The sequence below is a fragment of the Opisthocomus hoazin genome, chromosome 8, assembly GCF_030867145.1.
Source record: "Opisthocomus hoazin isolate bOpiHoa1 chromosome 8, bOpiHoa1.hap1, whole genome shotgun sequence".
NCBI classification, from domain to species: Eukaryota; Metazoa; Chordata; class Aves; order Opisthocomiformes; family Opisthocomidae; genus Opisthocomus; species Opisthocomus hoazin.
Window position 1 is genome coordinate 61153534 of NC_134421.1, and position 16470 is coordinate 61170003.

The 16470-nt window shown below is 38.0% G+C and overlaps 1 protein-coding gene across 13 annotated transcripts in view; it reads right to left on the minus strand.

Moving 5' to 3' along the window:
* The window catches only part of MAGI2 (membrane associated guanylate kinase, WW and PDZ domain containing 2), a 786243-nt gene that overhangs the window by 79779 nt on the left and 689994 nt on the right, over positions 1–16470 (minus strand). For 9 of the 13 annotated variants that reach the window (XM_075427760.1, XM_075427754.1, XM_075427750.1 and 6 more), the window contains 2 exons: positions 14037–14226; positions 2248–2286 (listed from right to left, as the gene is read on the minus strand). In XM_075427760.1, coding sequence (XP_075283875.1) covers positions 2248–2286; positions 14037–14226 — 229 coding nt within the window. The remainder of the gene's footprint in view (positions 1–2247; positions 2287–14036; positions 14227–16470) is intronic. The other 4 variants (XM_075427756.1, XM_075427752.1, XM_075427751.1 and 1 more) reach the window with 3 other exon arrangements.

Consider the following 16470-nt stretch of genomic DNA (forward strand, 5'->3'; position numbering starts at 1 on the left):
AGCGATTACATTTAATCTGATATTTTTTCAGTGTTTGCTTCTCTAGGATTCTGCTACTTTTTTTTTTTCCTCACAAAGGATTGTTAGACAAACTAAATTTTGTCTTTTCTTGCTGGAGCGGGTTTTCAGTTGATCATACGAAGAAAATTACCTATGCTTACAGAAAAATTACGCTCTTGTGCCTTGCAATATACTGCAAGCTGTTGATTAATATAACTTCATTATGGAAAATGTGCCTTTTTTTTGTCTTTGAAAGCTAGATTAGCACCTTGCAGTTCATGCCAAATAAGAAGAAATGAATAGGTTTGCAGACCCGGGAGTCAAGCCAAGACTGATTTAATATAGTCTTTTGCATTGTTTGCTTTTTCTTCCAACTTAATACACCTGAATGTCCCATCTTCTACCAGTTTCATTGAAAGGAGAGTTTCAGCTTGAAGTCAATATTTCTGATTGTATAATATGGGTATCCTGTGCAAGAATGAGAAGTTTTCCTGTTTTACCTTGCCTTTCTGCACATTTGTATCAGAAAAAGAACTTAAGATTTGCCTGCTAGTAACTTCATTGTGGTTTTTTATAGTTATAGTGTTTTGTTTCTTCTTTTTGTGCAAAGGAAAACTTTCTTAACTCATTATTTGGCCTAGAGGAGAAAAAAACCAATTCATTTTGCTACATTATAAAGCCAGCTGGCTCCCCCACGAATTTGAGAACGGTTTTGGACAAGCTGTAATCATTGCCACACAGTGAGAAAGGTAAAAAGCATTGGGAAATTCTGCTTTCTATTTCCTGAATGACAAGGAATTTGCTTTAAATGTAAAGCTAGCAGAATAGATTATTACTTGACAGAAGTGAGATCTCATAGGTGAAGATGTGGTTATCCTCTCTCAGTTATGTTACTGTACTGTATTCATTTGAATTCCTAGGTAAATTACACACTGATAAGTGTACATATAATTGTTTCTTAAAAGTATGTAGAGAAAATATATCTCTGAAGATTATTAATTCATTTTTTGTATAACTCAAGTTACACAAGTACTATGAGATTTTTATAGTGATAAACCTGGTATTTGGGATGATGCTGTAAATGTTGAGATGGATTTTTTTTTTTATTAAATCTCTTCCATCTTGCAATTAAAACAAGAATGAAGAGCTTTGTTGTATCAATTTTACAGTCTTTCTGAGTGTACTCAACTTTCCTGCTAAAAATAAAAACTAATTTGGACTCCTTTGCTGAAGATGGTGAAGATTTTTGTTCCATATAAATCATTACTGTGAATTGTGAATTGAGATTAACACAAATCTACAAGAACTTTTCATCTGAGTTTCACATGCTCTTGAAAGATGTGAAAAGCTTGAAAAGAGTCACAGGTCTGCTGGTCTCCAACATGAGTAGCTTTTTAAAAAATATATGTATCATATGTATTTCCTCTTGATATTTATAGAGAGGAAAAGCTAGTAAATAAAGAATTCAGCATAAAGATTAGCAAAGCAGAAGAAAAAGAAAAAAAGAATTGGTGTGCTAACAGAGTTATTCAACATATAAACCCTACTGGGGTATGCAAAACCAGCCGCAAATGATATTTAATTTAGGATCAATGTTCAACCTGTATATGACTAGAAAATTCTTTAATAGGATGGTCAAAACAGCCTTCTTTGTATGGTATGCCTCCTTTAATTGTTCACTTAACACGATCACATTGGGAAATCAAATATTGCCGTTTTTTAAACAAATTTGTTGCCACTTTACAAGGCTGATGTTGATTCAAACACACAAAAAAGCTTCATTTCTTTCAAGTTTTTGCTTTTAGGTTTTTACAGAACAACATAAATGTATGGGAGCAAGGAATGGGTGGGTCTGCATAACACATCAGTTCTGTTCTTTTGCAAAGGAAGATAGAATTCATTCCAGTTTTACATGAAATATATCTTCAGCTTAGGTTTGAGCATGAGCTATAGAGATATATTTTTACATTAAAGGGTGAACACTAATGTGTGAAAGCACATGTAAAACATTGTGAAACATATACAAAAACTGGCTGAGGAAAAAGAAATACTTTTCCTTGCTCAAAATACAAACCTATTATAAACAGCATTCTGTAACCCCACAAAGATCATAAAAAAATAAAATGATGACTGGGCAGTCATGACTGGCCATTATCTAGAGAAATGAGTAAAGAAGAAGAAGGACTAAAACATAAAATGAAGGACAATTAGTTTACAGAACAATGAAGGCTGTAGAATACTTGCCAGAGGAATCCACTCGAAAACCAGTCCTGGGCAGCACTTGTTCTGAATAGGAAAATGGGGAATTACAGATGAAATACATTTCTCAAGTTATTTAAAGACGCAGCGTCAATTTCTCTGCTGTGTTTTGAGTTACTGAAGTGCAATTTCTACATTTTATTGCAGTTTTTTTTTTCTCATCCGCTTTTCTCTAACTTCCTAGATGGTACATGTACGTATTCCTGCTAGATGTAGACCTCCCTGTCCATTTCTATGCAAAGTGAAACAGATGGTAGCATGGTAATGTTCCTTTAACATAACATAGTTTGTTATGCAGAAAAAATTGTTAATGCTTTTGAAATAATGAAAGTTAGTGACAATATTTGTGCTTATTCAAGTACAGCAATAAAAGGGAAAGTGTAATGACTGCATTTAGACGACTTGAACACTGCTTTTATTCAACTCAGTTGCAAAATGTCTTTTATTGTCAAGGAGAGCAAGAATTTCCGAGAAGGACGTATGTTGCCAATAACGACAACTGGTTGTATGTGAAAGCAAATACAGGTAAACCCATGTAACCTACTTTTCATGCAGGTAGTTTCAAAATATTTGCATTTCACTAGATGAAATGCAGCAAGTAACTGCTTTGTTTTCATATATAACTACTTTGCTGGCTCTAGAGGAATCTGGAACAAGTCCATAGCTGAATTCATTGTCACACTTCCTTTGCTGATTTTGAAATGTTCTGAGTAAGAATTTCTGTTTCATTTTCTCCACAGCATCCAGAGTGAATTGCGAAACACCCCAAAACAGAGGTGATTTCCATTGGTTTACCAAGAACAAAAAAGGTAAATAAAGCACTAACGCATTCATGTGACTCTAAATCAGAATATCATACTGCGCATATTTCATGATATAAACAGGGTAAGGCCTGTCACATCAGCATCTGTAGGACAATGACGCAAAGTATGAGTATATATTATCTTCCTGAGGTAAGAGAAAGACAGGAGTGGATTTAATACTGTAAGTAGGTAGTTCGAGGCAGAAAGAAGCCAGAGATTGAACTGGAGGCCAGCAATTTTGGCTAAGCCTTCTGAAAATACGTGGATGGGGTGAGAGAAGCTGGAAGACAGTATTTCCTCTATGGGCAGCTCCTTACCACTTTGGAAGAGTTTGGACTAAAGTTACCTGTCTTCTGGTGGACTGCTTCCTAAAGGCAGCACGGATTGTAATGGTGGCAGCTGGGTAACTCTTAGCTTGCTTGAGTCAACACTGAACGAATACTCTAAGGCAAAGACATTTTCCCAAAAATGAACACTGAAAGTCTTATGACTATTTTGGTAAGACTATTTACATAACAGCCCTGACCTGCTCAAATTCAGATGACTGCTAACCTGCTTACCTGAAACACAGTCTACAGATTTCACGTCACTTTGGATTTGGTGTTTCTGTTGTATTTGTGTTCACCTGCTGTGTTAGGGGTTGTGTCGTGGGCTATGGTGTTTCAGTTTATAGGTGGCTGCACATCTTTGCTTTGATGGCTGAAGGAGGTAATTTCTTTACACACTTCAGATGTTGTAAAGTGATTTCGGATCCTTCAAGATGAGAGGTGTTATCTAAATGTAAATTATTCCACCAGCACAACTCATGAAAACCAGAACCTTCGAAACTGATGCTGCTCCACTGTAAACTTGGAGAAATGGGTTTTTTACTCACATCCTTTCAAGATTTTAATGGAATCCTTAAAAGACACAGAATGATTTTAATGTACCAAAAGTAATTTCATCTTGATAGTCTCAATAAGCTTGTAGGTTTAAAAGAACCCAAACCTTTTCTCTTGGTCATCTAGCTAGAATTACGCTTTTGAGCTGCTGTAAGATTAATCCATTCTGTGTTTCCATTTCTGCTTGCAGTCATGCTAATATCCCTCAGAATTGGCCTCAAGCAGCAAAGTGAAAGAAGTACTGCCATGCTCAAACTGTGACAAATTAGGGAACAACTTGCTATGTTAGGATAGTCACATATCTTGAGTAAGTTAGAGTATACTTTTTGTAAACTATTGTTTGTGGTCAAGCAAAAGTGCCTGCCAATGAGGTAGTTTCCTCCAAAGCTAATCTCTCTAAGTCTCATCTGGCTTTTGTTCCTGAATAGGCATCTTTTCTTTGCCTTGCAGAACTTCATATAGTGTATCATGGTATTAATTATCATCTCACACTCAGCCACTCAACATCTAGCATTTGTTTTTGTAGTAGTTTAGAAATTCACACATACAAAACTTTCAACTTTGCTCTGCTGAAGGTGTTAAATTGAGCCTTAAAGTTCTTAAATGCATGAAAGATAAACCTAAGTGCAGACCTGTATTTTTGGTAAATACAGCAAAGCAATGCGTATTTTAGGATGAATCTGCCGTCAGCATTCTGGGTCTGTGTGTAGTACAGGATATTTGTAATTATGTCACTGGCACTTTGAAAAATAGAATACAACCTGTAAATAGCTGTGCTCATGTGATGGCAAACAGTATAGCAGCTACTAGAAAACTTCAAAGGAGGAAAGACTTGTGAAGAACATTTAGCGTATGAGAAGAGACTTTATTAGCAACATCTCCTTATGTGAAACGAAGAGATACAGGTAGTTATTTTCAAGACTTGCGTAGTTCGGGGCTCAGAAACCCTGCAGAGCAGCAACTTCCAAGTGAAGAGGAAGAACCGCTGGTACTGGTACTCGGACAAGCAGAATGCACATCATTTGTGCAAGTCTTGGTGCCTTCTGTCTGCTAAGGACAAACTGATTGAACTGGTAGTTTTGCCAAAATACTGAGAGACTCTAGCAAGATGTATTTTGTAAAAAACTGTCCATTAGTTTTTATCAGAAACTAACCTTTACGCAAGGCAATTTGAAACTTTCTATTTACTTGCTATTAAATTCATTTTGGTATTTTCTAAACTTCTACTAAGTTTAGCCTCCTGCCTCCACCTCTCAGGAAATGAGGCAGAAGAAGGCACGTTTGGAGAGACCAGGACAAAGAGACCAGACTACCCAACGCTGTCACCATGAGCAGCCATTCAAAGTGCACAGTTTTAAAGTGTTCACATAAGGTTTGTGTATTCTCCACATATAGACTTCTTGGTTGAACTTCTGTGGCTGCATTGTCATGAATAGTTGTAGTGTTTCATGTGAAATAGGAATGAAATAATTACAAAGTAGAGCTTGAATGAATAATAAAATACTTGGTAAATTTGCTGCTTTAATGTTTTAGTTTAGCTAATCTGTCCTAGAAACAAGAATTGGGAAAGTGAAACTAAGAAGTCTTCTTCTGAACTGCTATTTCTTCCATATCAGATGAATGCAAAGCCAAGGTTAACTTTTCTATTAGAAGATAGAATAACAAAGACCTTGCACATCTAGCTTAATATTATATTTAAAAAAAATTATGCTCGTGATTTTGAAACTGAAAGTTGCAAAATATTTATGAAAACAGATAAACAATAAACAAGACCTGGGACACAATCCTGACTTAACTGAAACCAACGGTGAAAACACCAGACTTTGTTGTCAAGATACAGCCCTAGGAGCGCAGTTCACCTACAACATGACACAAGGGTATTTCACCTACAACGTCACACAAGGGTATTCTTATTTGCACCAGTGGAGTCACTGGTATTCTCTGGAGAAAGAATTATGCTGATGAAAGACAGGGATGATAATATTTATTGTACATAGTGCGTTGTTTTCTGGATCATACTTTGTTGAACACTAAACATATGGAACAAAACTAGCACTAGGAAACATTTACGTTTCAGCATCTTAGTTCAAGCCATGCTTTAGGTAGTCAGGAGTTTTACAAATGAGCAGAATGAATATGGTCATGCTGCAACGTCCCTTCCAAAGCTGGGCAAACAGCAGTTTGAAACAGCACATAGGCAATGCAATTCCCATTAGTCTCATGCACCTGTGACCAATTCCCCAGTGCTTACAACTGAATTTTTTTAAATTATGACTTTGACTTCTTAAGTACACCCTATCACTTTGTGGATGAAAATGTATTTCTATACCTTTCAGTAAGCGTAAATTGTTTGAGAGAAAGTAATACTGCATCTTTAATACCATCATCAGTTGTAAAACTAACACTTCATACTATTATAGGTCATTTGGGACCTATTTTGCAATCCAGCAATCAAAATCACTTTACATCCACAGTACTGTAGTGGTGATATTCTCATAATTCCATTTGAAATGCTTTTGGTTTCACTGCCAGTTCTTATAACCAACAAATCCATTTCATCATGGCGAGTAACTCTTTCTGCAGTAATGAACAATACAAAATTATTTGACAGTGGTCTGCTAAATTTCCTCTCCTTTTGTTACGTATCGTTTCATATTAAAAAAAAAGGTTACATTCCTTTAGTAATATAAATTGTTAGACCTTTTCTATGCTGTTGCTTAGGGCAGCAATGGAAAAAACCAACCTGAACAGTCCGGAAATTACTTTGAGAAATTACCTTCCTACATCTCAATTGCTCATACCCTAGGTCAAGGTGTAGTTTGATGATAACACATAATAATTACTAATTTCCCAATACTCTTTCACTCACTAAATGAAAGCAGACATGTCTTATTGATATAAAGGGCAGTAACTGGTGAACAGCAATACTGAAAGATATGGCAAACTGAGCTCAAGGAAGCTTTGAAACTAGAATGTAATTTTCTGAATTTATAGTCCCAAACTCTTTACCCATTCAAAAGAAAACATTTATACACTACTTCAGAACACTATGTATTTAACGATATAACAGCTGTATGCATATATGCATATGCACACTTATGTAAATATATTTTCAAAGCACCATAACCAAAATATGAAAATTTTTAGGCTGCAGATGAATAAAAATGGGAAAAACTGTTAGAGGTAATTTTTTTTTTAGGAAAACACTGTCTGAAAAAATTGCAGTAACAATTATGTGAAAAATTTCCTTCAATTTATAAGACTGTAACTGTGTAGGCCTTCAGCCAACAAGTCAACAAGCACTGACAGCTGTAGACTGTGCCCTAGACCCCCTCAGGTGATAATGCATTCAGTTCTACGCAGCTAACATTTTTTTTATGTTCCATGAGTATCAAATTTAGGAAACCCTGATGGCCTTAATATTTTTCTACAAGTATGGTATTTTCAGAGTTGCACATTATGAGTCAGTATAATGCTGTCTGACAAATCTTTCCTGTTGCTGATACTTTAATGCGTACCTGTGCTGAATACCTGCAGTGATATTCCAGAGGAAAGGTAGTCTGTGAATATGCTTTGAAATGCTTGTCTGTGACCCTTAGACAAAGGTATTCATAAGTCTGCTTAAGTAAACACCCTTGTTTTGCGAAGGCTAATAACACTTTATGCTAATACATTTGCTATTTGCATGATTTACAGCTGTCGGTGGACTTTGCTTTTTGGTTCTTTTCCAATTTGTCTAACTCTGGCAGCAATAAATATGTGTATGAGACAGCTGGTGCATCTGAAAGGAACTTGGGAAATTCATGATGCCATGGTCAGAGGAGAAAATGACATGGGAGATTTTGAAGGAAGGAACCTTTGTTCTTCCAGTTAAAGGTGGAACCGCAATTGTTCAGATTTCACTTTTAATGAGACCTTATCACTGGCTTATCTCATTCTTCCTACTGGCATTTCTGTGTCACATCACCAGTCTCGGACTACCACACAAAGTGAAGGACAGATGTAACCTAGTCACTGGAAAAAGAGTTATATTTTGCTGTTTTCTTTACAGGACTATAAAATCAGATTTCTGTTCTACATTTTATAAGTAGAGAAATATTATAGTATTGTGATTCCCAATAGTTTTGTGTCTCTTGTTTGACTAATGTCTTCCTACACAGGCCTCTGAACAAATATTGTTGTAAACTGTGTATTTACAATAATCAGAGCTCAACAGAAAATATGAGATGATAAGGAGAATTTATAAAGGCAAAAATGTTAAAATCAGGAGAACGAGTTCTCCCAGTGACAACTGCAGAGCTCCAGTTGCAGCTGTAACAATTGGTGCATACCAAGTCATAATTTTTCTAATTAACAGGAAATTCCTGATATGACATTCCATTTTCTAATTTGTGTACCTAACTTCCATGGTTATCAGTAGAGTCACACTGTCACTTACACTCTGAGAGTTTTCATAAGGAGAAAGAAGTTAAAGGATTTGCCTAAAATTAGCAGTTGGATGGAAAAAGGAAGAAGTATCCAGTTATTTGAGTATAATAATTAGTATTATACTCCTCCATTTCTGAGTTTTGCAAATTTAGGTAACAGCAGAAAGCCAGATAGGTTCTCTTCATCAGAAAGGAGAAATAAGGAGGGTGGGGGGAAGACAGGAAAAAAAAAAAGAAAAAAAGCAGAGAGATGGTGAGACATAGCTGCAGAAAGAAAAGACAAAGAAGAAAACAATTTCCCTTCTTTCGCTTTTACGCAGCTGTTTTGGATGATGTGATAATCTTCATCAGTCTTTGGAAACACTTTATGCTCCTTTTTGGCTACTTGTAGCTGCTGAGCACATTTGATGGGTGACAGCAGAGGCAGGTGACAGCTAACGGGGTAAGAGCTGACAGGTAACAGCTAACTCATGACAAACAATTTTTCAAGGAGCTATGACTTATGCAATAGAGTTGCACTCTGCTTTTGTACTAATGCAGCATTTGATTTGTCTCCAAGCTGTATTGGTAGAACTGCCTCTATGAAACTGTTTCCAGTGCAGAAGCAGTAGCCCTTTGTAATTTATACGTGATCATTAAAAATTGATATCTCCCTATTGCACAGGGTCATGCAGGTCCTTCATGTGCCTAAGGAGGAAAACATTCCTGTAGAATGAAAATCATCCTTTTTCATGGAGAATTCCTGCTTGAAGCCCTTTTCTTGCTATCATTAGGTAGGGATGAGCATACCTAGCAGCTAGGGCAAAAGCTTGTGAATCAGGCTCCGTGGGTCTAGTTCTTGCTCTGCTTTGAGTCATGTCGCTTGTGCTCCTCACAGAACTACGCTGTGATGCATAACTTGTACAGCCCCCTGATAGGGAAGCAGGAAATCATGCCTGACCAATCTGATAGCTTTCTACAATGACATGACTGGCTGGGTAGACAAAGGGAGAGCCGTGGATGTTGTCTACCTTGACTTCAGCAAGGCTTTCGACACAGTCTCCCATGATATCCTCCTAGGGAAGCTGAGGAAGTGTGGGCTGGATGAGTGGTCGGTGAAGTGGATAGAGAACTGGCTGAATGGCAGAACTCAGAGGGTTGTCATCAGCGGCGCTGAGTCTAGTTGGAGGCTGGTAACAAGTGGTGTCCCCCAGGGGTCAGTATTGGGCCCAGTCCTGTTTAACTTCTTCATCAACGACCTGGATGAAGAGTTAGAATGTACCCTCAGCAAGTTTGCTGATGACACCAAACTGGGAGGTGTGGTAGATACACCAGAAGGCTGTGCTGCCATTCAGCGTGACTTGGATAGGCTGGAAAGCTGGGCAGAGAGGAACCTGATGAGGTTCAACAAAGCCAAATGCAGGGTCCTGCACCTGGGGAGGAATAACCCCATGCATCAGTACAGGCTTGGGGTGGACCTGCTGGAGAGCAGCTCTGCGGAGAGGGACCTGGGCGTCCTGGTGGACGACAGGTTAACCATGAGCCAGCAGTGTGCCCTGGCTGCCAAGAAAGCCAATGGGATCCTGGGGTGCATCAAGAAGAGTGTGGCCAGCAGGACGAGGGAGGTTCTCCTTCCCCTCTACACTGCCCTAGTGAGGCCTCATCTGGAGTACTGTGTCCAGTTCTGGGCTCCCCAGTTCAAGAAAGATGAAGAGCTACTGGAGAGAGTCCAGCGGAGGGCTACGAGGATGATGAGGGGACTGGAACACCTCCCCTACGAGGAGAGGTTGAGGGAACTGGGCTTGTTCAGCCTGAAGAAGAGAAGGCTGCGAGGGGACCTTATAAATGCTTACAAATATCTCAAGGGTGGGTGTCAGGAGGATGGGGCCAAGCTCTTTTCAGTGGTGCCCAGTGACAGGACAAGGGGCAATGGGCACAAACTGAGGCACAGGAAGTTCTATCTGAACATGAGGAAGAACTTCTTCCCTCTGAGGGTGACGGAGCACTGGAACAGGCTGCCCAGGGAGGTTGTGGAGTCTCCTTCTCTGGAGATATTCAAGACCCGCCTGGACAAGTTCCTGTGCAGCTTGCTGTAGGTGACCCTGCTTTGGCAGGAGGGTTGGACTAGATGACCCACAGAGGTCCCTTCCAACCCCTACTATTCTGTGATTCTGTGATTCTGTGAGGCTTTGATGAGGTCCTGGTGAGTGATGACTGTGGTGAGATCCTCTGATAAAAGGATCTGTAGGAATTCAGTGCTATAGCAGTACAAAAATGAACTGTTTAGTAACATTCACTGTGAAAGAAACAAAAACCTAACACTATCTCTTTCTTTTTGAGTTTTCCAGGTCATGCTTGTTCACTTATTTGCACTGTTTTTAGAAGACAAACCTCCTTCTTTTCCAGTCTTGCCAGAAGATAAGGCAAACTTGATTTGAGATAAGCAGTTCTTAAAAAAACCCAAAGTAGGTGAACTTTTCCCCTACGCTGTAAGGGTACGTCTTTATGGAAGATAACCAAGTTGCCACAGCCATATGGTAGGAAACTAAGCATGTATTATCTTGAAACCCTCCCTCCCATATACTCAATTTAAATGACAATTTCTTGACTCAGTAACGGATTTCCTGCCTGTTGTTTGTCTTACTTCAGGAGACACTAGCACTATGTTGAGAGTAAAAGCAATCAAAGACTTGACAAATTGAATTTGTGAAAATATGTGCTTAGGGCATTCAAGAATAAAAATGTCAGGGAGAACAGAGATGTTTGGAGGCAGCTATTCATGACCAAGGGATATGAACAAGTGCAGAAGAGATCTGGTTGGGACTGTGGAATCAAGGCTTAGATAAAACGTTGACAGGTTAACAGTGTGAGAAGACAACAAGTTGAAGCTCTCAGGATTAGTTGGAAGATCAGGATACTGCTGGAAATCTTGGAGGAGTGGTTACTAGACTCTTGCTTTTTATCCCTCACCTTCTTGTTTTGGGCCTAACAGCTTCATGATTTTTAATTCTTATTTTTGTGTAGGCAGCGGGCTGAAAAAGGCTTGTGTACAATTTCTAATTGCCTCTTGGACAGAACTCAAATGCAGTTAAAGCATTTAAACGCAGGCTATAGCATAACTCCAACCTATAAAAGTTATCAGCTCTTCCCCTGGTGTAGCATATGCTCCTGAACACGGTAGATTCTACCAGTAAAAGACTAGAGTTTATTTTGGTCTAGGAAGTACGCAGAAAACTTGTAGAAGGCACTAATGAATAGTAGTGAATCACTTTATCCTTTTGTTGAATGATGTAATATATCTTTTGGTGTAATATATCATCTTTTGGGGTGTAAGGTAAGTACAAGTGTAGTTGACATCAGATCTATATTTCCACAGTTCTATGAAGGGCAAACATGGATTGAACCTATTTGCTTTCATTTATTAGGGAAATTCTGTAAATATAGAACTCTTCGTATTGGGATCAATATGATCATATAAGCATATGGCATCTATAACTTTTTCTCAGTTATCTTACAAAGATACTTGTTTCAATGCAGGAAGTCTGCAATATGAGCTTTTCCACTCTTGACTTGATGGCTTTAACCGTAAAGATGGTTCTGACTCTGCCAAATGGAAAGTGCAGACTTCTGCCAAAACACCTCACCTCTAGAAACTGTCCATATGGGAAGCAACTATTAGCAAAGGATTCGCCTTTCCTTGAAACAGCATATGAAGTCAAGAATGTTTTCAGTAGGAGTGTTGAACTAGATAAAACCCTTCTTAACTCTGTAATTGTTTCTTTCTCCTGTAGTTTCTCTTTATAGTCTCAAATCCCAGCACTTTGGGGAACAGCATTTCAGATCTGGCAAATCTTTTCATTTGTCATGCTAGCTCTTTCTGCATAAGGGGAAGAGAAAGAGAAAGAGGAAAGATGTCTGGAAATTATCTCCAAAATTTGCTCAGAGCTAGTTCTACTTCTTTCAAACCTTTTTGGCCTACTCCACACAGTATCCTGATCCATATGTCAAAGAGTTTTAAAATTTGAAAGATTATAGCCTCTGTTTGTACATTGTCTTGAGTACCCTGTCCAACCAAGAATAACATCTGGAGCAGAGGAAGATGTTACATTCGTAAATAATGTTTATTATATTAAAATATCAGCCAGCATGGGCTACATGGTATTTGCAAATACACTTGAAATCTTAGTTCCTATGTCTGTCAGTTTATAATTTAAGATTATATACTCTTTTTTACTTCACAAATAGAATAGGAGTTCTAAAGTAAGCTTTCAAATCCGTGTTAAAGGGAAATAAAATACTTGGTATGCTGAAAAAAGTCAGCAATTTGTTTAAGCACAGATTTAAACCTGGGATCTGAATTTCAGGCACCTATTAAATAAATAAAAAACTCCAAATAAATAGCCTCAGAAAGGTCTGGACTATGGAAAGTAAGTTTTATGGTCACATTGTCTGCTGAAAGGTGTTCCACTAGATGGACCAGGGTGGCAGAAGATAGTGTCATTTGCCACAGTGGCAAAGAATTGAGGAATCTGAGATGCGATTTAGAGATTAGATTAGAGTTAACTTAGAGTTGATGTAAAATGAATCCTGGTCTTCCTCCAGCATGTCCATCCTACTGGGGACTGGAAATACCAAAGCCAAACAGGAGATACTGATGCTGTAACTAAAGTATAAGGGCCAAGGCAAGCAGCACCAACCCAGTGTTTGGGACAATAATGTATTTCCTTCAGACTATCCCTTTGCATGCTGGAGAAATGTGTACCTGCCAGATCATGGATTGCAGTAGTTCGGGTTTATCTCTATGTCTCTGGGCACAACTAATATTAATGGGCTAATCTGGATCAGCTGCAGTGCAATGTTTTATGTGTAATTTAGCAAGTAATTTGATCTATAGGCTAAAGTAATTTATAAAATGAATTGAAGGGTGGCATGTGCAAGTAATAACTGCTATGAAAAAGATTTCAGTAAAAAAATAAACTATTTTGAAGATTTGATCTTAATAAGCGCAAAAGCTCTGGACAATTTAGAATAATATTGTTAGCTAAAATGTTCTTAAAGATAAGGAGTAAAGAAGTTTAACCCCCTTCACTCTTGTTGTGAAAAATATGTGGACTATCTCCCAAAAACATGAGAAATAAAATCAAGATGCCAATCTTGACGGCTCAGTACTGCTTTGTATAGATCTTCAAATAGTACTCAGAGCTATGTGTTTCTTTCTAACTACCAAGGACAATGTGAACACTTGTCAAAGGTATTTTTATAAAAACAAATAAATTTGAAATTTCTTTAACAAACTTAACTTTAAAGTGAAAGCAAGTGAAGAGAATGTTTTATTTATAAACTCATATCCTCCTACTGGTTAACTGTGAAGAAAAATAGCACAGTAACATGCGGTGGCACAGATACTGTTATTCACTAAGCATTGAACAGTCAAAATGAAGAGAGTAAAAATATAAGGAAAGTGAAACTTCATGAAAGTCAAACTTCAGAATCTAGGCAAGATCAAGGAAAATACATAAGTGTAGAATTTTTGATTAATTTATAATAGCCTCTATTAACTGGGATTATAGTTGCTTTTCTTTCAATTACAAAAGATAATTACGGAAAATTATGCGAGCAGTGACACATTCATAGGCTTAAGTTTAAAATATTAAATGACCAGCAGGGTGAACAGGGCTTTCACTTACGCCTACTTTCATAAATGGCTCTTGATTTCTCATACAGCTCATATGGGTCAGGTTTTCGTGGATCAAAGGCCTCTGTTGAATCTGGAAATGAACTCCTGTGAAGAGTGGGTGGATAGGGAATATTCTGTGGCATAGCTGGAGCAGACAGGCTTGTTTGAGGGCTGCCTTGATTCTCCCATCGTTCCATCATCTGGAATAAAAACATACAGAGTCTAAAGATGAAGTTTTGCAAAAACTGTGACTTCCACAGTGGGATCAAGGACAATGATTTCAGCTGAAGATGTGTTTGTAAAATTAGCAAATCTGTTCGTTGCCTTTTGAGACAAAACGTGTGTGTTGTGCTGTTTATAAAATGACTTGGTTAAATTAACTTGGCAATTTGTTGCTCGTGGGAAGATGTGATCCTTCTCAGATACTATGATCTCATGTGGGTTAGGGCCCAGCTTTACCCCTGAAGCATGTTGAGTGCCTCTCACAGAATGCGCTGAGCTATTGGAAGTTATTCTACTAAAGGCAGAATCTGTGGGTCTGTGAAGATATCAGATTCTGTCTATGACGATTATCAAATTCTTCAAAATACATAATCGAAAGCAGCGCTTAACAAAGAAGTGGCCAGACTGGGTAGAGACTGAATGATCTTCGTGCTGTATCTTTTGAGAACACATGAAAATAGCTAGCTGCCCAGGGAGAATTAGATTACTGCAACTGTGAGCAGTATTTAGAGCTTCAATTGAAGAAAAAGAAAAAAAAAAGACAAAGGGAAAATTATTACAGCAGGTGTTTGAGCATCTAGTGATAGTCAAAGGTTCAACGATAAAATACAGAACATGGTGAGAGAAAAGTGGGCATTAGTCTGATGCAGTATTTTAAATTTATTGCTGTTTCTTCCTTATATCAAAAATTACATCAGCGTCAGATACCCAAACTTCCAAGCACAGGGTAAGATTTTCTACCCTTCCAGACCATTTACAGGAGCGAAGCACACAGCAGTGTATTGTCTATTCATGAAAGCCACCCCAGTCCATATTTTCTCCAAGACTGCACTTAGTGGTCTTACAAGTACATCAAGGCAGAAAAGACATAATATGATAGACTGTGCAAAAGAAGACTTGGGGATCTGCATTTTCCCTTTTGAGGGAGTTAGCTACTAATTAAATTACAGTAGCAAATATATTTGAAGAGGCTAAGTTCAACAAAACACAAATGTTTATCCCAAGAAATTAATATTTGGCTTTTCCTGTGACCCCTCTTAAAGCAAACGGTGATAAAGCCTCCAGAACAGCGTGTTCTCGCATGTAACCCAACAAGCAGTTAATTACAGAAAAAATGACTCTTGGAAACAAACTGAACTGTAATCAAGTACCACTAACTTCTAGTGTTGTATCAACAGTGCCTTATCAAAGCTGATTGCAGGTTTACAGCAAGTTTGCTCTACAAATTCTGTGATTATCATTTGCCTTTAGTTCCTCAGTTTCAGAAGGTGTTTTGCTCAGCAGGTAGGCTTTGCTCTGTATTCTGATGATTAACAGCATCATGCTTTTTCCACATGAAGTATGTGTGGACTACAGATGTATGAGAATCCTGCTGGAGAACAAGCTGAGTAACTGTCACTGTGCATGCCAGGTGATCTGAGACTCCACATTTCAAAATAAACAGAATATGAATACTGGCCATTTTAAGTTGTTGAGGACCTCATTATTTATACAAAGTAGTGTTATAATTCAAGCTATGCTTCTGTCAGAGTTTCAGCAGTAAGTAGGGCTGGTTCATTATAAACAGTGAAGAAAAGGAAGATCTAGATATCTCAGTCAATCATAGGATGACTCTCATGCATTAGGACACGTATGATATTTAAGTTGAGAAAGTGATATATTAGGGCTATGGAGTGCTAATGATGAAGACATGGAATACTGGATTCAATACTGACGAATGTTGTTCAAGAAAGACACAGTTATTTTAGGTCAGATACCAAAGAGGGCAACTAGGATGTGATAGAAGGGGGCACTATGAGTATGTAGATCCTGTGCAATACAGTGACAAATGGTGATACCTGAGTTGTCATAGAAATAGCTTAGGTACAGGAAAGTACTTAAGGTACATTCAGGTACCCTTTATACCAACATAGACTTATCCTCTGTATTAGGTAAGTTAGCCTATGTGGCAAGTCACGAGTGTCACAATAATACTTCTGATAGGTCTTTTGGCTCTAAAGGAATTAAGTTGGGTAGATGTAAAATATATACAGTATGTCATTGTATCATAGAAGTGTCAATTCAAAGGTCTCCAGAAACAAACCTGATTATGACCCCTGTGTCTAAACAGAGAAAGAGAACTGTTCTCAATACAAGTTCCTTATGATCAGGGGAAAAAATAGAGAATTATGTTTAGGTTTTGCCTAGTGAGGACTCTAGAAAAGACTGTGAGTCAGTGAAAT